This window comes from Gymnoscopelus braueri (assembly GCF_963280865.1).
Source record: "Gymnoscopelus braueri genome assembly, chromosome: 11".
NCBI classification, from domain to species: domain Eukaryota; kingdom Metazoa; phylum Chordata; class Actinopteri; order Myctophiformes; family Myctophidae; genus Gymnoscopelus; species Gymnoscopelus braueri.
In genome coordinates, this window is record NC_137613.1 from 35,336,204 (window position 1) to 35,359,379 (window position 23,176).

Below are 23,176 nucleotides of genomic sequence, written 5' to 3' on the forward strand. Positions count from 1 at the left end.
CTCATATATTAATCCACTGAAGTGCTCGTGAAAATGACTTGCAACTGGAGAATGTATGTTCACAGTGACCTCTGGTGGTCATTAAAAAAAAAAATCAGTCGACGTACATTTATTTGAATTATGAAAGTACAGAGCCATAAAAAGTGCTCACGTAACAGCTGTTATAAAATAGGATGTGTTTAAACTCAAGGTCTCAGGCAGCTAATAGCTTGCAGATCTCTCCAAAAGGAAATCTTAATCTGACAATGTCATCTTGTAAGTGCTTTCAGGAGAGCTATGAATTTGATGCGGGTATTATTGCAAGGTTGCTCGGTGGAAACACACAACTAAAAAACGCAGAAAGAGAATAGGAGAAACATTTTAAAATGTTCTCAAGGTATTTAAAGAAAACTGTCAATCACTGTTTAAGTAGGACCACGGGATGCTGTGTGTGTGTTGAAGTTTAACAAAGTTGTGTGTGCGTGCGCGCGTGTGTGACTGAATGGCCAGCTCTGTGTGCTGTGATTGACGAGGTGAGTAGTGGGCCTAAATGAGAAGTTGTGTTCGTGACTTCTGGATGACGTCAAGCTATTTGCAGGTGTTGTGGCCAGAACCACGCTCTGGTAAAGTTGCTGCTTTATTTTTATGTTGAGCTGCCTATGCTTCTCAGCACACACACACACACACACACACACACACACACAGGCTGATTGCTTCCATGTACACTGAACAAACATATGCGAGGCATTAGCTCTCCGTTATTGTTGTTTGACTTTGCAGGGCTGCTGTGGTACTCTGGAGGAACAACCCTCACACAGTACACTGGGGTGGAATTGACAAGGTGGTAAGCGAACTGTGTGTGTGTGTCTATGTGTGTGTGGGGTTGTATATAAGGTCTGCTTGAACAGTTATGCTGGACCAGGTCTCCTTACACGCATGTAATGAAGTGTCAACTCTCCCACCATCGCCCTCACGAGCACACTGGAGAAACCTTGGTTCAACATTGAATGTGTCAGTTTTATTAAATGACAACATACATTAGCATGCCATACCAATGGCAGCTGTATTTCACATTAGATTTGACATAAAAAGAAAAAGAAACATAAAACATGAAAACGTGACAAACAGACCTCTCTCTTCAAATGACCAAAATATCAATGATAAGTTACTGTACAAGACGGAGGATTGGAAATCAACAGCTTAGATTCATGAAGACCGTTTGACATCATCTGGTTTGCCCCTATAGTCCTGCCAGCTCGGCCCACAGCGTTAAATGTAGTTAACGTTAACTCGCCGACAAGCTCTGGTTTAGCTCACAAAATGTCTTCATAACTCTCCACCACTGTAGAAATACAGTAGATTCCCATGTGTGAGGATTACAGATATTATGTCGTTGCTGTTGGGCAGAAATCTCATATTTCAACTTTTCATGGCGTGAGCTGAGGTTGAAGATCAGCTATTTCTTTATTTTTTTAAGTTAAACTGGTTAAGTATTTTTGTGGGTTTTACAAATATTGAACCAATCAGCATCAAAAAGCATCAAAAAGATCAACAAGCTTGTGACTAAATCATAATTATATTGGATCCTTTGGAACACGGGTTCTTTTTTTGTTGATACGTTTTTAACATATCAAGGTTTCCACCCAACAGTGACGATGTGTAAGTTGGTTTCTCTCCCCTGAACAATGACTGTCTGCTACCATTTAGCACAAACCTAACATTGACATTTCCCTCTCAACCTCCAACCTTATCCCCGTTGGAAAACGAGGGCCAAAGTGGGTCATCCGTGTCATTTTAAGATTTCTTTGGCTATTAAAAAATAGCAGATATACAAGCTCATAGGGCGGCACTAAGTGCCGCACTACGAGCTTGTAGATCTGCTATTTTTTTTTAAATGTGTGCAAATCTTTGAATATATACACATATACATATACATACAAACATTTTTTTATTCAAATCTTTGCTTCTGGGGGGTCCCTAGAACAAAATATTTTTAGATGGGGGTCCGCCGACAAATACATGTCATTTTGGGTGGTCCTTGTCAAACAAAAAGTTTGAGAACCACTGATATTATAGCAACATACGTTTTTTTTCAAAAAAACTGTTAGGATTTAGAAGATATTTGTAGAAACATACTATATACTTATATTTTCGATTTTTCTAAAAAATATCCAAAGAAATCGTAAAATGACACAGATGCGTTTCCGATGTTAATGGATTAACAAAGAATCACCCAGCAGGGAATGGAGGAGACAATGCTATACAGTATATACATATCCGAGTGTGTAAACAGTTGCTCTATGATCCCCCTGAATCCAAATAGGTCTTTTCCAGTCCCTTGCATCGTCTTATCTGTACAACGTCTCAAAGAGATAATATTTGTGAAAACAAGATAACAAAAGTAGATGCAAGGAATTGACTAGTAGGGATGTACACCGTTAGTAGACTAGTCTATTAAAATGGTGCTGCCCCTACTAATTGGTTAATAAATACTAGTCATTTAAACTAACTATTAACCAACAACTTCTGTGGCATGTAAAATAACATTTTGTTATTTGAATATTATATTAAGCATTTCCAAATGGCTTTCATATCTCAAAATCTTTTTTTCCCCCTGATGTTTGGCCTTATAGATCAAAATGTGCTCAGTTTTGGCTGTTTTCTGAGTCTTCCCTTAATTTTAGACTACTTGTGTAGTGGATTGCAAAAACATCAGTGAAATAATGGACATTCCCTATTGAGGAGGGACTTTTTTTCATTTCCGATGTTAGAGGAGTGGCTTGGAATTCACAGAGCAAACAAATTCATCTCTATCAACGTTGTTAGAGTGGAGATAGAAATATTCATTGGACCTTTGGAGATGCACCGCCCAACTTGATTTCTTGAGATTCCCTCCTTTCAATAATCGAGTCCGTACGTACGTGAAGGTATTCCTTCCATCTCTCGCTCTCATTCTCTCCAATAAGAACAAGACAGAGAAAGAGGAGAGAATGAGGAGAGGTTAGTTTCTCCTCCGTGTTCGTCACTCGTCTCCAGCAGGCAAGTTCTCCTCGATTCTCTTAATGAATTTCATGCGGATTTCCGTAACGTTGTCCCCTCGCAGAGTGTCCTGAGCAAACCTCACGTCCACCGCCATCTGGACCTGAACCGCAAACGGCAAGGAAAGCCTTTTGTATGACTCGTTTTTATGCCCTTTTAGTTTCATGTTCATGCGTTTTATTCGGACTGCAATACAGTACGGTTCCTTTTTCTAATCTTTCAGTCTTATGGTTGACCTTTGTTGAATTGGGTATAATTCGATTTAATTCGTCTTCATTCATTTCCCAAATAAGGTTATTGTTATAGGAAGGAGGTTGTTGCAGAGACATTGCATAGAGTCTGCATAATGAGTATTTTCTACTTTTGGTACTTTAAGTACATTTTGATACCAATACTTTTGCACTTTTACTCAAGTAAATTTTGAATTCAATACTTTTACTTTGAGTATTTCTACATTGCAGTATTGATACTTTTACATAAGTAGAACAAAAAATTAGCACTTGTTCCACCACTGTGTATACAGTATATACAAACAAAAGCATTCATACATATAACGCTTGCTTTGCCTCAAACACCCCCCCCCCCACTGATCTCTTACCATCTCCAGGGCTCCTCTGAGGACCCCACAAAGCAGGTTGGAGTAGACGAGCATGCTGTGATTGTCTGGCAGCTCCACAAAGTCCACCAGGGGGTTGTTCTCCAGGATGAGGGAGAACTCGTCTCCCGCCGGGCTCCAGTTGGTCACGCTGGGGGTGATGCCCAGGTACATCTTGAATGCCACCTGCCAGCAGAGAGACACAGCAACAACAAGGATGGAATGGTGTTTACGCAGTGGTGTAAAGTAACTAAGTACATTTACTCAAGTAGTGCACAATTTTGAGGTATTTGTATACTATATATTGAATACTTTTGTACTTTCACTAAAGTAAATTTTGAATTCCGAACTTTTACTTGTAACGGAGTACTTCTACATTGCCGTATTGATACTTTCACTTAAGTCAAAAAAAGAATCCACCACTGTATTTACGTAAGAATGAATGGGCTGAAATTGAGAAGAGACAATACAAAACGACACTTCGTTTAACCCCTTCAAGAGGAAGTTTAGTCAATTCAGAAGCCAAAATAAACAGAGAAGGAAGTGGAGTCAGCTAGTTATTAGGCCAGTTTAGCGTTTTGATTAGAAATAAAAACTGGCACCTAATTACACATTATAACACTTCAGTTCTGTGTGGTACAGGTGGCACAGCACGGAAAAAGAGTGGAAAACAGCGAGAGTGGCAGAGAATGGGTGTCATTCAGTGTGCGTCACGTTTCTGGGCAAAAAGAGATTGCCTTTCAGTCTCAGTGTAAGTGAATCTCAGACCCTGGCTATCAAGGAACTACAGTAAGACAACAAGCAGTGAGGAATGTGGTTCTGACCTCAGGTTCTATGCATCCCTCTCGCTCTTACACTCACACACACGTACCACACTTGTGAGGATTAGGGCTGTCACGATTACGTTTTTATTGTCTCAAAACGCTCAAAACGTGTCGCGATGGGACGCGTTTCAAGCTTGTAGATCTGCTATTGCCACTATTTGTGTCATTTTTTATATGACGATATTATGACGATTATGCAATTATCTCAAATAATTGCGAATATGTAATAATTGTGACAGGCCTTGTGAGAATCATCAGCTAACCTTAACCCTTACCTTAGAAGTAACCTAATCCTGATTCTAACTTTAACCCTTAACCTCAACTCTTAACCTTAAAAAGCAGTTCTTTGGAAAGATGATCGACAAAAGAAAACGACATGTCCACATAAGATGTCCTCGGGAGGACATCTGTTCCTCAGAAAAGATAGAAATCCAATAGCGCACACACACACACACACACACAAATCACAGCAGTTGACTTTGTGGTGACATAGCTGAGATGTTTCAGAGCTGCATGACTCCAGAATAATGAAAAGCAGCAGAAAAGGAGCAATGAGAGCCTAAGAAACAATGCAGCCTGCCACAAGTTGAGGGTTCAAATTCCAGTCCCCCTGTCTCAAGCCGCTTGCTTTCCTTATTCAGGCACAGTTATGCAGAAATGCTTCCTCCCAGCTGAATTACCACACCAACCTCTTCTTTACCTAACTAGGCCATTCATGCAAGCTGAATCTCCATTATCTCTATTTTTATTTCCGTATTCCATTTCTCACTCTCTCGCTTTCACCCCTCCCCCCATCACTCCCCCCTCATCTTGGGAGACTTCCGTGGTCAACACACACCGAGTGCCACGCTATAAGCTTGTAGATCTGCTATTTTATTTTTTTAATCGTTTGTGCACATTTTTTTCCAGGGACCCCCAGAAGCAAAGATGTAGGTTACAAATGTTCGCTTTAAATACATATATATATTCAAAGATTTGCACAAATGTTCACGATTTTTCAAAAATAGCAGATCTACAAGCTCAAAATCTCCATTATCTCTATTTTTATTTCTGTATTGAATTTCTCTCTCTACCTCTTTCACCCCTCCCCCCCATCACTCCCCCCCTCATCTTTGGGAGACTTCCGTGGTCATGCTCTGATTGGCTCACAATCTCCCCCCATTACCTTGGCGATGACATCGGCCGTTTCTCGGAAATCCTGACACCTGCCGACGGTGGAGCGGGCCAAAAAGTCCTCAATCAGACGCACTCCAATGTTATAACCCCTGTTAAAGAGAGAGAGAGCGAGAGAGAGAGAGAGAGAGAGAGAAGGAAGGAAGGAAGGAAAGAGAGATAAAGTCGTTCCCCTCGTTAACATTTTGGAAGGTGACTTGGAAAAGGAAAAAAAAAAAGAGAGACAAAGCACCACATAGAAAGACGGACGAAAAACGATAGGCTTCTGTAGCGAGATAGCAGACAGCCCAAAATGCACCAGGACATTTATGGGGGGGGGGGGGGGGGGGTGGCGCTCTTGGAAAACAGAAGGTATTTCTGATTAGGGTTCAGGGGTCAGGCTGAGTTTCTATCATCTCTTGGCTTCAGATTGCAGGCTCAAGCCAAGAGATGCCTCCTCATCTTAACCTGACTCCCTGCAAGCAGGCTGGCCACTGCATGGCATAGCAGACCCTGCACATTCACTGCCTTCTAAGGCCATATAGGACAGGCCCCGTCTCCATACATGACTTGGCTTAGAGGGAAAAGGGAGCTCAAGAGCAGTGCAAAGGTGGACCTAAAAAATAAAAAGTAAAGAAAGTACGTCTAATCCTGTCAAGATTCTGTTGAGCATGAAGGACATGTGAAGAACAATGATTGCCGTTTGCAGGATAGCACATTCGTAATCCTTTTGTTTTGATTGACCTTAGCCTCGTCATTCTGGGAAAGCTACATTTTGTTGCTGTCGGGTAGAAAACCTTGTCAACTTAAATTAATGCCCTACTTCGTTGTACAATAGTGTCGCAACGCATGGCGATGCATTGTGAGCTTGTAGATCGGCTAGTTTTTCTCCTTTAGAAAGGTTTGAAAGTGGTAAAGTGTGTCTATGGGTTTTATAAATATTGAACCAATGAAAAGTATCAACAAACACTTAATACTAAAAGACTAAATAATAACTACATTGGAACACAAGTTCCTTTTCCCATTTCCTGATATGTAACGCTTACGCTTTTGGACATACAAGGTCCCTTTATCTTACACAAGCCCATTGCAACCAGCAGAAGTTAGCATTATGCGTGCTTATCAAGCAAATGCAAAATATCCTGAAATACAACACACACAAAGGCATCGCTTAATGCTAGTCCGGTGGTTCCGGTGAGCCTTTACTCTCTCGGGTGACGCAGTGGTGAAGTGCCTGCCCACCACCGCGGTGGCTGGGGTTCGAATCCACCGCGGTGCATCCGGCTTCGTCGAGCGTCTACACTCACATCTTGTCCAGTTGTTTGTTGACTTCCTCGTCATTTTCGTAGTCCTTACAGAGCTGAGTGACCAGAGCCCCGTAGGTCAGTGTGAACAGTTCAGAGTTCTACAAGAGAATCAATGACACAAGAGCACATAGTATGAGATTAAATCATTAGAACCCCCCCTCCGCCCCTAAAAAACAGGGCAGGAACCCAACCAGATTAGAATTAGAGCTTGAATGCTGCCGTCATTGGAAATACAAAGCATTAAAGTTAGATGGTTCCACTCCTATCTAGACTCATTGTATACTGTTATCAGTTCCCCCTTGTGGTGTGGGTGAAACATAACCATTGCGAGACCGAGTTACTTTGAACTGACATCAACCTTTAATTACATGCATTACAACAATATTTTTGGAAAGCTTGTTTGGATAATAAATACAGTATGTTTTATGTAAAGTTTAAATAAAGACTCTACTATGCTACTTATGCTTAAAACCCTATTGAGGGATGCATAATAATCGTGCAGTCGACGTTCACCTCTTCCATACAATAATATCATGCGACAAACAATAATAAACACACTGAACAACAGAATCACTCAGTTGATGTAATTCTGTAATGCAGTAGATGAAGAGGTCTATGTTCATTTATGTATGCATTTCATTATGTGGGTGTGTAGGTTTGTAGGTGGTTATTATGCATGCAGTATATGCATGCATGTACTGTATGTATGCGTGTATGTTTGTGTTTACACATTATCTCTTGAGTTATTACTGGTATTTTTAAACAATATGTATTCTTTGGTATAATGTTTTGATGTATTGTTTTGATTCTACAAAGCAGGGCAAGCTCTCTAGGCTTCTAAACTTCTCCTGCACAATGTGGTTATTATGTTTGTTAATCTTTCTTCCGTTTTTAACTCTTTGTGTGCTAATGAATCAAACTGAAACTGATGACAGAGGTTTGGAAATAATAGCAAAACAAAGGCACTGACTGCAGTGCTAGCTCTTAAGCTAACGTGGCTAGGTTAGCATGCTGTGTGGAGGCAGTCAGTCAGTCTCTTACCATCTTCTTGTTGTCTGTGGTTCGGTTGGATTGCCTGGACATTGTGTCTTGTGTTACGAGCTCGCACACACTACACTAGGCTGGTCACTCGATATGGATCCTTTATTTATTTGTTTCTGGCTAAGCAGTGAGTGGATCCCTGCTGATCTGGTGACCGTGTAGCTCTTGTTTTCCGGGTCAGCTGTCAGAATGTTCCTCCAGGGTTGCCAGGTTTGACCAGAAACAAGCAACCAGGTCAATGAAAACAAGGCCAAAAGAAGCGACAACGAGCTTGTAGATCAGCTATTTACAAAAAAATATATATTGGGGGGGAAAAAATAAGGTAATTTTGGAATATTTTTTAAACCTTTTTAACAACACACATCTTGTATTGGGGTAGCCCTGAAACATATACTGTCATACCATCACCATGACAGTCATGGAACCACTTGTTCCTGGTTTGCGAATATTTTACATTTACAACTGCCACATCTACATAAACATTCAAATTTCAAATATAAAGTGCTTACCTCCAAGACACGGATGTACCAAGCTGAGACGCTTCAATCTAAGTATCCATATCTTCCGTATTGTTCAATGAAAAGCATTTTAATCCGATCGGCAGCCATTTTATATTAATTATTTGATTGTTTTGTAATGTATCAAAGTGCAATACATCTTCCAACCGATAGGGTCACGTAGTCGGCGATCGGATTAAAAAGCTTTTTATTGAACAATACGGAAGATACGGGTAGTTAGACCGGTGCACTTTAAACTGTTACATCCGCGGCTTGGGGGTCAGCAATTTATATTTGAGATCTGAACGTTTATGTAGATGTAGCAGTTGTAAATGTAAACAATTCGCAAACCAGGAACAAGTGGTTCCATGACGCTTGTGATTGTGACAGACGAGCGTCATGTGAACCATATGGCACAACATATTTTCAGATGGGGGGGTCTGAGGACAAATACATATTCATCTGGGTGTTCCTAACATGAAAATGTTTATGAAACACTGGTTTAAACAACACTAGGAAACAAGACCAAATCAACTACACAGTACACTTTAGAAAGCCCCGCAACTACAGTAGCAATATTTACAACTACAAGCGATTTAACAGGGAAAACAAGCCCAACGTCGCTTATAATAAGTAGACCTGGCAACACTGTGTTCTTCTCTCTGCTTTTACAGAGAGAGGTTTTAGCAGCGCCACCGCCAGGACTGACGTGGAAACGCAGGAGATGGGAATTACTTTTGGTAAATGTACCACTGGTAACACTGGGCACTAGCCATGGTTCACATCATGTTTCAGGCCTAGGTGGGCACCAAGGAAGAGTGGGCACCTCGGTGATAAATTGGATATGTTTATCCAAAATATTAAACAATACAATATTTGGATTTTTTAAAAAGTATTAAGTAAAGTATATATGATGGCCTAATATTTCTACATGCTACAAATGGCTACAAAACCTGTATATCCAGTCATTTTGGGGCATAAACCAAGAAAGTTGAAGGATACAATTAAGTGTAATGATGTACCGTGTATGTCCACATCATATATACTTTACTTCAAATATTTTATTTTTTAACATTTTGGACAAAATAGCCAATTTTACATCGAGGTGCCCAGATGGCCCTATAGTGCAGGGGTCTTCAACGTTTAGGCCAAGGACCCCCTAGCTAAGAGAGAGATGAAGCAGGGACCCCCTCTATATTGTATAAAATTGTGTTTCAGATTTAAAAAAAATTGTTTACTTGGTCGGCTCTTTTTTCCCTCTACACCAAACACCTCTTTGCCAAAAATAGCAGATCTACAAGCTCACAACGCCTCGCAGCGCGAGGCGTTGTGAGCTTGCAGATCTGCTATTTTTGGCAAAAGTTCTCCTCAGAAAAGGGATGCTAGGGTTCAAGTGGTTCAATGTAAAAAAAAAAAAAAATCATATCACACAGAGATTTGGCGGACCCCCTGTAGTAACTCTGAGGACCCCCTAGGGGCCCCGGACCCCCTGTTGAAGACACACCGGCCTATTCTGTATCCAATGTACTTATTGAAATTCACCAGCAGGTGGCGAAACTTTACACAAACAGTGAAGAGGGGGAAAACACGAGACAAATGAATGATACTTTTTATATAATATAATTTGGGTTTGTATTTCTAATCTACAGGGCAGCATTATTGGCAAGCAACATTTATTTAAATAAAACCGGTTCGAATTTCCTCTCCGTGTGTGTGTGTGTGTGTGTGTGTGTGTGTGTGTGTGTGTGTGTGTGTGTGTGTGTGTGTGTGTGTGTGTGTGTGTGTGTGTGTGTGTGTGTGCAGCAGTGCCAGTAAAAGGGAGGTGAGAGGAGAGGACTATCAGCGAGAGAGAGAGAAAAGAACAACAACACTCGTTAATATAAATCACTGGACACAGAAAATATCCAATCTTCAAACACAGCAATAACGTGTCGCTCCATATATATATATATATATATATATGTTTTGTTGTTGTTGGATGATTTACTTGGAATAACCTGCACGCTGCCTTTGCTTCAAGGCAATTATCATCCCATCGCGGTGAATGAAAAACTCTACCGGAGAGGAAGAGGAACGATCAGCGCATCGCTTCTGCATTGGACTGAAATAAATAGCATATAGGTCTCATTTTGTTGACAGAAAAGGCGATCATTAACAGGCTATTTCACACAAACAGCCCCCAAATAACTGCGGACTGAGGTGGGTGGCAAATTAGAATATAGTGCGATGATGACGGGTAAATCAGTGAAAGACATTGACAGATACCAAGCCGTCCTCAACTCTTTACTGAGCCTGGAAGAGAACAAATTCTGCGCTGACTGTGAATCAAAAGGTAGGTTATTAATCATGTGTGTTGTGTTATGTGTTAACCACTTAAACCCCATGATGGGTATAACCGGAGTCCCATAAGGGCTCAATACTAAGTGTCTCTTTCTGTTTTCTGTCATTGTGAGGAAAGCTTTTGCTGGAAATAGCCGATCGACAAGCTCTCAATGCATGTTGAGAGCTTGTCGATCTGCTATCTTCAGCAAGCTTTCCCCACGTTATGTTATGTTATGTTATGTTATGTTATGTTATGTTATGTTATGTTATGTTATGTTATGTTATGTTATGTTATGTTATGTTATGTTATGTTATGTTATGTTATGTTATGTTATGTTATGTGTTTCTACTAGGATGTATACTATAGTACAATACACTATAGTATACTATAGCCTATCATCATCATCAATACTGGTCCTGAGTCAGTACCAGTACGTGACACGAGGGATATCATTATACCCACAAACGTGGAAGATGCATCATGACTCAACCTCTTTTTCCCAGGGCTTGGGGGGGGAAATGCGGTGCTGCGGTGCTCTCTATCATCCTCATCCGACCAATTACATTGTTGTACTATATGAGCTGCAAGGAGAACGTCAGGTCCCCCAGAGGATGTTCTCCTCTTTATTCCGTGGGATAAAAAGAGTAAAGAATATAACCATCCTTCCATCCTGCCCCCCTGCACTGACTTTGAGTCGCCCTGTACAATGTGTTCCCAGGATGAGACTCTCTCTCATCAGTAGCAGGTGGGGGGGGGGGCACACACCAAGAAGCATCACTCTATTTATACTATCCTAACTCTGGTTGTATACAAATGGAAATGTGTATACTCTCAGAGTTACAAAATGGTTAATGAACGTTGATGATTTTACTGTGTAGGCCTATAGTAGTGTGTATGTGAGCGTGCATTTGCCTACACACTATTCGGGGGGGGGGGGGGGGGCGATACAAATGAAAATGTGTATACTCTCAGAGTTACAAAAAGGTTAATGTACGTTGAGGATTTAACTGTGTAAGGCATAGTGGTGTGTATGCATGCTTCTGTGTGTGTAGGTCGATAGCCTCAATGAAAGGAGGCCTTGGACTATGTAACCTGCTGCTGTTTGCTTGTTTTGACACAGTTGTTTTGGTTGAGAAGAGAAAGGACAACGATTAAGCTTTAGTAATCGAGAAATGTGGAGTTCAGAATCGTGGAGTCACAAATGCCTTAGTAGTTAGTTAGGTGATTATGAATAGCCTACTTTTTATTTCTACATATCCGATGCCAATTTAGGCCACTACACAAGTGCTGATGTATAGGCTACCATCAGCACTTTAGGCTACCATGTTCTAAACTTGGAAAACAAGCTCCAGATTCCAATAATGATGTATTGTGTTTTGGCACCTCTTACAATAGCCTATGCATGGAGCAGTAGACCATGGTGTGCAATCATTGGACATAATGGGCTAACTGAAATACATTTTTCTTATGTGACAAATAGAAAAACAAGTCCCGCTTTGATTTCAGACACATGATAAATGAAACTTGTGAACTTATAATTGATGTAATTCACATTTCTACTTCACTACCCTATCCAATTCCAGCATCCATCAATCTCCCAAATATCTTAATTGGGAGATAGATGGGGGGTACTCGTAGGGGTAGTGAGGGGTTAATAGCCAAGTAATCGAATGAATTTTCATAATAATTGAATAACTATACAGGGAAACATTTCATGTTACCGGTCTCCATGCAGCTTCAACGTTGACAGGCAAACACACAGCGGTAGACAGACAATGATGGCCAAACAGACAGATAGAGACAAACACAGAGATATTATTACACACAGACATAGAGACACACAAACGTGAGGAAGTAACGTGGGGAAGTAATCAGTCTACCAAGCCGCTGTGCCAACGCTTAACCACTTTAACCCTGACGTCCCTATATTGCGGATATCTGTGAAAACTTGTGATTTTCAAAAAAGCTTAAAAAAAAAGCTTTTACCTTGTAGATAATACATTTTGGCTATTTGTCATATGACAAAGCATATAGGGCTTAAAATACTTTGTCTCTCTGTTTGTTGGTATACCCTTCATGACTGAAGCGGATTTAACAGGTGACATCAATAACTGATTGCCTTCACCGTCATTTATTTCCTGGAAAGTAATTGGCATTAGGCAATGTTTATAATTATGCATAACAACTTATAACAAAGACACTTTATAACTGACTAAGTTATGGTAGTTATAATGTGCTGTTCCACTGAGCTTATAATGCTTTATGACCAGCACTTATAATACGTTATAGCCGTTAAATGTTGTCATACATGATTATAAACATTTAAAACGAGTGTTATGAAGCCTTATAAGCACATTATAATGCATTATAAATGCGATTATAATGCATTATAGACCTGACCTTTACGGCAATCCTGATGTTTTCTACAGTCCGTCGAAATGGGCATATACTGTAGACAGTCAGGTGGACAAATGGAAAGGCAGTTAGGCTGAGGGCCTTAGAGTGAAACTGATTGAGAAACCAGATGTCAAAGTATATAAACTGGTAGTCAGAGAAGAAGGCTGGTATATATAGAGACACGTGGTCCAGTGGACAAGTAGATAAATACGGATACAGGCAGACAGACTGACAGACAGATGTGCATTCTTTGACGTCCAGCCAGTGACATGACCCATACTTCTCTCCTGTCTCTTCTGTCATAGATAGAGTGGCGTTTAACTACTCGCAGCATCTGTATTCTGGGGAAAACCATCGCAGAAAATAGCTAAACTACAAGCTCACAACGCACCGGCTACTTTCAGCAAAGATAATTTAATATAGAGTGAAAATAGAAAAGTCACTAGTACAGAGTCTTGGGGGACTCCGCGTCAACCAAGTATAGGGTTTAAGTGGTTAAAGGTCTGCTGCAACTAACTATATACACTAAACTCCTGAGTGTAGGTTGAACTCTGAGAGTCTGAAAATGGACCCATAAGGGTTAAGCAATGACTTAAGTGAATGTGACTGAAGCCCATTGGCCTGGCCGACCAAAACAGTTTCATTCAACATTATTGAATGAAAGCTGTTCAAACAACATTGTCCGCTCAGCAGTGGTTGTCAACATGGCATCATGGGGCCCCCCAGGGGGTGATACTTAGAAACCAAATGGACCCTAACGGGTCTGTAACTCAAGAGAGTTTACAAATCGACCCAGACAGTGTTAATTTGGTTCCATTTCTCAAGAGTTATATTAACACGGATGATTTTACAGAGTAGATTGGGGTCCCAGAGATAAGAAATAAAATAAAAAATCGTATCAAATTTGGATCCGTGGTCTATCAAAGTGCGGGTTGTTGAAACTAACAAGGTTGAGAATCGCTGTCATAGAGTGACATGGTTCATAACAGCAGTCGCTGACTGGAAAGGTTTCTTGTTACCACGCATTGCTATCTGTGCCTAGGGGAGATACTTAAGCCTGATTTATGCTTCATTGTGCACCAGTTTTGCACGCCAAAAATAGCCAATCTACAAGCTCAAAATACGTCATATCACGAAGCAATGTGAGCTTGTAGATCGGATATTTTCATTGCATGACACCGTTGTACGAAAGAGGATAAATTAACCATCAGAGCCATGGAAACATTTCAGTGGGAATGGGATACACACACACACAAACAAACACTCACATGCACATGAGCGAGCGCGCGCACGCACACACGCACGCACATTTCAGCATTTGTGTCTCATACAGTATTCCAAGGGAGCCTAGACTGAAATGGGAACAGGTCCTAAACCAGCATTAATCATAGACAGAGTTGAGAGTTGTACATGCATGTGTGTGTGTGTGTGTGTGTGTGTGTGTGTGTGTGTGTGTGTGTGCGTGCGTGCGTGCGTGCGTGCGTGCGTGCGTGCGTGCGTGCGTGCGTGCGTGCGTGCGTGCGTGCGTGCGTGCGTGCGTGTGTCCATTTGTGTTCCTACGCAAGCATACTTATAATGTTTGTTATAGAAGACTGCAGAATTGATCAATTAAGACCGAACCCTAACCCTAAAGTTAAGAAAATTGGACAGAACCTGTCTTCCTCGTGGTCTACATGGATGATACGTGGATGGATAGAAAGGATAGAAAGGGTAGAAACCTCATATCTCCATATTTCAACTTTTCATGTTGTTTTTCATAAATGAATGCCCTACTTCATCATAAAAGAGTGTCACACAAAAGTAGTGTAAATAGCTGATCTATAAGCGACGCGTTGCGAGCGGCTAGGTAGTAGTGTTAGTGGGGGCGGGGGGGCGGGGGGGGGGGGGTTAAATAGCCAAGTAATAAAATAGATTTTCATAATCATACTATTATACTATACAGGGAAACTGCATTTCATGTTTAGAAAACAGTAAAGTAGGCTAAACTGATGGATGCATGCTGCTGTGGCTCAGGTCTCCATGCAGCTATAACTTTGACAGGCAAACACAGAACACACAGCGGTAGACAGACGGCCAAACAGACAGATAGAGACACAAGCAAACACAGAGATATTATTACACACAGGCATAGAGACACACAAACATGGGGGAGTAATCAGTCTACCAAGCGGTTGTGTTAACGCTTAACCACTTTAACCCACTTTAAGCCCTATATTGGTTTTGCGATTATCTGTGAAAACGTAACATTTTTCACAACCTCCGAAATTTTCAAAAGAAATCCAACCTTGTTAGATCATACATTTTAGCTTTTTGTCATATGACAAAGCATATAGGGCTTAAAATACTTTGTCCGTCTGTTTGTCCGTCTGTGTGTCTACCCTTCATGACTGAAGCGGATTTAACAGGTGGCATCAATAACTGATCGGGTAGAAACCTCATATATCCATATTTCAACCTTTTATGTTTTTTTTCATGAATGAATGTCCTACTTCATCATAAAAGAGTGTCATACAAAATAGTAGTGAAAAAAGTGATGCGATGTGAGCAGCTATTTTCAGTATTTTAAAACGTTTTTAAAATGATAAAAACGAACGGAAAAGGTTTGGACATATGAGGTTTGCACCCGACAGCAATGATATGCAGACAGTTATGCTGTTGCCAGTGACAATATGTCAAAATGTGTGTTAATGGTGGAAAGGGGGGCCAGAGAAATCAGCAGTTTTTTCCTTTCCTGGACAATGTGGCAAGAAATCTCACAGCCCCTAGACAAACATTAGCACTGTGTACATATGCAGAAATCAAAATAAAAGACATGCATGTACATTTCACCCTCTGAATCACACCCAGGCAGTGTGTGGGAAAAGTAATATACACGGAATGATGATTGAGTGGCTGTGATTGGCTAAAGTTCACATAATAGATAACAGTCAAATTAATAATTCTCTCTCTCGTTCCTCTCTCTATCTCTGTCTCTCTCACGCTTTTGCACACATGCATGCAACAGATTTTTCGGACTGATTTAAAATGAAAAAAATTAATTAAAAAAATCCAATGATAGTTAAAATAGAAGATCTGCAAGCTCACAATGTGTTGCAATGCGATGTGTGGTCAATTAATGCTTATCATAACATGAAAATATGACTACAGTATAATCTATTACGGTATTACATATTGTAACGACCAATATGTGACTCTCAAAAGTGTCAATACGTGTGCCCTTTGAGTTTGGGGGGAGTAAATGTGTTTTTGTTTGTTTGTCTTAATATCAAGATGTATTCATTTTTACATACACAAAGAAACTAAAATGTATTATACTAAAACAAAACAAAAACAGGGGGGTGGGCTGAACATAAATCTGCATACCTCATCTAGTACACAGTAAATTCCATAGTGTTAATTCAACTGTCAAGAGCGTACAAATGGAACCATTTGGTTCCATTTGTACGCTCTTCAGAGTTGAATTAACACTGAGGATTTTACTGTGTAGTAACAGTCTATGAGCCCTTTGATGATGCGATGGCCTCATATACTGTAAGACACTTACTGTGACACGCAGCACATACTCCCGCAGGCCATTATAATTGAATCCCACCAGCACCTCACTCCTGAGTCTCCCTAAAGGCCAAATTATACTCTCTATCTCTCAGCTGTCCTACACTGTGAAATCCTAGAGTGTTAATTTAACTGTGATGGTCCATTTTTTACAGTCTCGAGTTAGATGAACACCTCAGGTTTGGGCTGTGTGCTGTCTATCTGAGTAAACAAAGACGAATGGGAGTGGGCTGCCCTGTCTCCTTCAGAACGACAACATTATGTGGTTTTAAAGAAGGTTCTTGTTCACTTTATACCTCCTCTCTTTTCTTAAATGATAATATGCTAATGACCATGCTGTCGCCATAAAAATTAAAAAAATCTAATATATATATGCCGTTGGCACAATTTTTGCCTCTTTCTAAGGTAATATTTTACAATTTGTCTAATGTTTGACCATGTTTTATAGTATAGTTTGTTGATTACTTTTGACGCAATTAAAAATTTCAGAGGTGTTAAAAAGGTCTTGAATTGTCAATTTAGAAATGTGCAGATACCCTGCCTGCATACACTGTATGTTGGTTTGTTTACTGTTGACTCAACAGTAAACAAATCAACATACATGAGTGAGAAAACAATGTTGCACATTGAGCTAATCATCTGGGGACCCCCCAAAATCATTTGGGGGCCCCTGAGGGTCCCGACCCACAGGTTGAGAACCACTGATCTAATTAGCACATTCAGTTGGAGGTGTTACTATACATGGGAAGTAATAGACTACACTTCCCATGCAAAATGCCCCTACAGCACAAACACACACACACACACACACGCACACGCACACGCACACGCACACGCACGCGCGCGCACACACACACACGCGCACACACACACGCACACACGCACACACACACACACACACACACACACACACACACACACACACACACACACACACACACACACACACACACACACACACACACACACACACACACACACACACACGCACACACACAGAAACCTATCAGCATTAATGCATTTATGCCGGTCCACCCCAATCCTTCCAGTGGTGTTTTCAGCCATATGGTGTTGAACAGGGCTTTTGTCTAATCTTGTTTGCTTTATGCTTTGACATAGATTACTGTGTTGTTTGGGCGGAGAAGTGGGAAGTGGCTGAAGGTACAGTATACTGTACACAGTCTAGTCTGTATTATGTGCCTTCACCTGTGCTGCACACAAGAAAACATCCACAAGCAGGTGGACTGGAACTATCCCAGAAACCCAAAAGCTTATGTAGAGATACCAAGATGAGCGAACCATACACAGTAACATCCAGTGTTCTTTTAACTCAGAGAGTGTGCACATCAAACTAAATGGACCATACAGGACTGTGATTTTATATACACGTGCCTGCTTTTCACTTGCACTAGAAGCATTGCTGCCTTCCATAGTGCTGCAGTATTTATCCATTGCGATTTATCTATTGCTATGTTTTAATCATGCACCTTGTACTTTGATTTGACTGTGTACACAGTTTAGGTGCCATTTATTGACTTTGCACTATGCATCCCCCCTTTTCTCTCTCTCTTTCTCTCTCTCTCTGCACCTTCCCAGTCTCTTTGTACTGCATCTCCCATAAATGATCCTTCCACTTCCGCATAATGTCCACACCTACTGTGATGACTCTCTTATCTCAGTGAGTAGAGCGTGGTGCTAATACTTTCAAGGTTAAGGGGTTCCAGTTCCACCGGGACATTCTCAAAAAGCCTGCAGACACTCCCAGGCCTCCTAATAGCGTGGGTCTAAAAGCATTTCGACCACATGGATATCCTTGTGTTAGCAAATATGTCAATCGCTTATGCTACGGCAGACTGCACCATAATGGGGAGATGGGAAGAGAGAGAGAGAGAGAGAGAGAGAGAGAGAGAGAGAGAGAGAGAGAGAGAGAGAGGGCAAATCAGGTGATTGTTGGCGTCTGTCTCTCGACCCTACCCTCAAAGGGTTTTGAGTGTTTGTGTGAGTACAAACCCCCCCCCCCCCCTCCCCCCGCCCTTTTCCCGCTTCCTTGTATTGTCTCCATCGCTCTTGTGTTTATGTTTACACCCAAGGGTCACCATGGAGATATTACTCCCCTTCCCGCTCTCCTCCACCCTCTCTGTCATCCTATCACCGGTCGGTGGGTAATGGTGGTGGTGGTCCTGCTGAAACGAGGAGATGATGATGAATGGCTGTTGGAGAGGCTGGGCGTTCTCCCCCCCCCCCTTTCTGGCCAAGTTGGCACTGAGTCACATTGTAAACGCAGGAGGTTGGCACGGTTACCGATTCAATGTCACCCCTGCCCTGCCCTGTCTGCGAGTGACACAGCACTCTGGTCTGAACGCTTGGCTCCGATGTTGACTTGATGTTAACACGAATACACTTTTCTGTTCATGTAAGTAAGCGCTTCTCAAAACAACCCACACGTTTACAACATGCTTTTCCAAAATAATTACTATGAATGCATGACTGTGACAAATTACAATAGACGCATTAAAAGAATACGGGCACCCTGGTAAATGCGTCAGTACAGTGTGTCACCACTCGGGAAAATGAGCTGACTCACGTCACAATCCAATTATTGGGATTATTAGATCAGCAAAGATCACAGCATACTATAGCACAGCTCTGATACTTTTACCGCTGATTGTTTATGATTTTCAGAACTCTTTAATGACAAGGAATTTGTTTGGTCACTGGGGCAGAGACACTGAATACAATGACTAACACAGGACTACCAACTACTTATTGTATGTATGAGCCCGACAGATATATCGGTTTGGCCAATATATATGCAATTATTTGTCTTCTTTGACAACTTCGGTATTGGCAATTATGCAGCCGATGTGTCCCCATTTGTAACCACTTTCGAAAGCGTTCAAAAACGTTTCATCATTTTTTGTTTTTGACATCTTGTGAGCTTATCTGCAATTCTTTTAAAGGTTGATATGGGTAGTGATTAAATAAAATAAAGTTCAGTTTATGTTTATCTGTTATAAGTTATTTGTGTTTGTTTTTTATTTATTTGTTTGCTCATACGTTAAATCTTCTAAATTAGAAACTTTGATCGAGTATACATTTTTCAAAATTCAGTAATTGATAGGCTAGAATTGACTGTAAAGTGGCAATTGGAGGGTGTTTTGAATTATCAATAAGTGTCCATCTGCTGAGCTGGTTCTGCTTGTGCTGTTTCTTACTGGGTCACTGAGAAGCCTTGGGCTTTCTGGCTCAGTTCTGTGTCTGAAGGCTGTGTAGCAAGGACATGGGAAGGGACGGCACTAGCCTACTTTACTGTACTCACTGTTCAGTTTGTTTAAATTTAGAATCAGGGTTTTACAGTGCATAAAGCCACAAAATATATACATTTTTACACAGGCCTATATTATATCTTTTCAAAATACACAAAACATGCCAAAACATATTTGAAAACATTTATTGACCCCTGGAAATACATTTGATATACATTTTGGCCACTCAAAATCTTTTTTGTTATATACAGTATAGGACAGTCCAAATGTGTATATTGTAATGCATTTTATTTTGCATGGAGATGTGGTAGTGGAGGTGGAGGTGGAGGGGAGGGGAGGGGAGGGGAGGGGGAGGGGAGTTGGAGGGGGGGGGGAGGTGGAGGGTGGAGGGGAGGTGGAGGGTGGAGGGTGGAGGGTGGAGGGGAGGGCACAGGGCCCAGTGACGACAGTTCCCCTGAAGGATAATCCTAGCACCTGCAGCGACCACTATTTATCCTAGTGGGATATGGGCTAATGAGCCACACATGCACCTGCTCACGTGTGTGTGTGTGTGTGTGTGTGTGTGTGTGTGTGTGTGTGTGTGTGTGTGTGTGTGTGTGTGTGTGTGTGTGTGTGTGTGTGCGTGCGTGCGTGCGTGCGTGCGTGCGTGCGTGCGTGCGTGCGTGCGTGCGTGCGTGCGTGCGTGCGTGCGTGCGTGCGTGCGTGCGTGCGTGCGTGCGTGCGTGCGTGCGTGCGTGCGTGCGTGCGTGCGTGCGTGCGTGCGTGCGTGCGTGCGTGCGTGCGTGCGTGCGTGCGTGCGTGCGTGCGTGCGTGCGTGCGTGCGTGCGTGCGTGCGTGCGTGCGTGCGTGCGTATCTCTGTCTGTTTATGCGTGTGTCTACAGTATGTGTACGGTGTGTACTGAACATGCATGTACAGTAAGTGGGTGCGCGCACACTTGTGTGCGCACACACACACACACACACTTGTGTGCGTGCGCACACACACACACACACACACACACACACACACACACACACACACACACACACACAGTGATGTGTGTGCCTGTCAGAGAGGTTCATTAAGACCCAGTGTTCCCCTACTGAATCCCAGCAGGTGATCAAACAACTAATGTACACCATGTGGCCATCTACGAGACCACTATAAAACCATCACTTCCTGCTTTGTCCGTCTGCGCTTTTAACTCATCCACCAACTCTGTTTTCTCTTCAACTGATATGCTTAGCTCATGTCTTTGTTAAACACAACTGTATATTTGCCAGGGTGATTCACGCATTCGCAGATCCACGCACTCCGCTACTCTGAAGAGTGCCCTTTAAATCAGGTACACGCTGCTATCAGTGAGTCAAAGCCCTAGTCTTTGTGTACGCCAACACGAAGGTGTTGGCTTTCTTTCTCTGCCATAATAAACAAGAACGTTTACACAATGTTTGCTCTCTGCGGGGGAAGAAACCTTTTTTTTGACAGCCTTGCGTAAGGCAGCAGTGATGCAAACCTGTCACCGCTCTGAATGTTGTCAACAAGAGTGTGTTTGTAAATCATTTTTCGGAAAGCTCTTTTATTTATTTTTTATTTTTTTGTGACTCATGAATCACCTTGGCTCATGCATCACCTTGACTCATGCATCACTAAATAGACTCATGTGGGCCCTGAAGCAGCCACAAAGGGAAAATAGAGTCTGTAGACCGCTCATGAAAAAGCTAGACTTTTTCATTACGAAAAAGCTTTTTCTTTTTCTTTACCAGTGTACTTATTACCAGGTTGTCAAACCTGGTCTAAGAAGAGGCAGACCTACTACTCATCATTCGACAGATTACAGATTTGCATTCGACACTTTCATTTGCATTCGACAGATTTGCGTCATTGGCTGTCCGTTAAGCCAATGGGGATATTTCCCCATTTTCCCATACTCTGAACGGGGCGGCCTCGTCCTCCCAAGCTATGGGACTAGACACGCCTCTCGCCTCTCTGCCTAGTACTACACACGCCTGCTGTCAAATGTACTTAGTTACTTTACATGTGCGCTTATCCAGTACTTGAGTAAATGTACTTAGTTACTTTACACCTCTGTGTGTGTTGTACTCAGACAGACAGAACATTTTCGCCGACGACTTCAGTTCACATCGCTCATCGCTCGTCCCTGGCACAAAATAGATATGGGGGGGGGGGCCGTGGACAATACATATTAATCTGGGGGTACTTACTTACTTCACGCAAACGGCGTTCTCCTATTTCGCCGACTGTGTTGTTGCCGGACAATGTATGCACGCTTATCCAGTACTTGAGTAAATGTACTTAGTTACTTTACACCTCTGTGTGTGTTGTACTCAGACAGACAGAACATTTTCGCCGACGACTTCAGTTCACATCGCTCATCGCTCGTCCCTGGCACAAAATAGATATGGGGGGGGGGGCCGTGGACAATACATATTAATCTGGGGGTACTTACTTACTTCACGCAAACGGCGTTCTCCTATTTCGCCGACTGTGTTGTTGCCGGACAACGTATGCACGCTTATACAGTACTTGAGCAAATGTACTTAGTTACTTTACATCTCCTCTGTGTTGTATGCAGACAGACTGAACATTTATTTTTCGCCGACTTCACATCGCTTGTCCCCGCAGGGAAGGGGGTTCCCTGCCACAAAATAGATGAGGGGGGGGCCTGTTGACAAATACATATTAATCTGGGGGTCCATGAACATGTTTGAGCACGCGAACGCCGTTTTCCTTTCGCCTCCGAGGCACCTAACCCAGTAGAGACGCGAAAGGAGTTGGGGAGAGAGCCTGGCTGTGTTGTTGACGGACAACAGATGCACGCTTTTATGCGAAACAACAAACATACAACCTGGAACAACAGTTGCGTGCATTAGCGCAAGATGAGGACAAAGGAAACGCATGCAAAGGCTACTACAGGCTACAGTCAAGTTGGACTGCATGACTGAAACGCCTATGCCGTCGGTTTCAATCACCGACCGTCACACAGAGTACTCACACACGCGCATACTGAAATACTCTGAAAACAGCCGATCTACAAGCTCACAATCATTGTACAGTACTGGAGTAAATGTACTTAGTTACTTTACACCTCTTAACAGACGAGCATATGTGTTGAGGCTCCGAAAATCTGTACGAGCCACAACTCTGCGGCCGTGTTTCACTATCTCTCGCCCCTTAACACGGTCGCCCCTGATCACAACGG

At 42.1% G+C, this 23,176-nt stretch overlaps 2 protein-coding genes across 3 annotated transcripts in view; one reads left to right on the plus strand and one right to left on the minus strand.

The window, feature by feature from the left end:
• Window positions 1-975: 975 nt before the first annotated feature.
• trappc3 (trafficking protein particle complex subunit 3) lies at window positions 976-8,106 on the minus strand. The gene is made up of 5 exons (XM_080442343.1): window positions 7,938-8,106; window positions 6,897-6,994; window positions 5,603-5,702; window positions 3,617-3,799; window positions 976-3,121 (listed from the first exon to the last, which is right to left on the minus strand). Exons 1-5 carry the CDS (start codon window positions 7,977-7,979, stop codon window positions 3,002-3,004), a joined length of 543 nt encoding a protein of 180 aa, XP_080298469.1. The 5' UTR covers window positions 7,980-8,106; the 3' UTR covers window positions 976-3,001.
• A 2,165-nt stretch (window positions 8,107-10,271) lies between these two features.
• Window positions 10,272-23,176, plus strand: part of smap2 (small ArfGAP2) — a 29,830-nt gene continuing 16,925 nt past the window's right edge. For both annotated transcript variants that reach the window (XM_080441350.1, XM_080441351.1), the window contains exon 1: window positions 10,272-10,766. In XM_080441350.1, coding sequence (XP_080297476.1) covers window positions 10,661-10,766 — 106 coding nt within the window. In that variant the 5' untranslated portion in view covers window positions 10,272-10,660. The remainder of the gene's footprint in view (window positions 10,767-23,176) is intronic.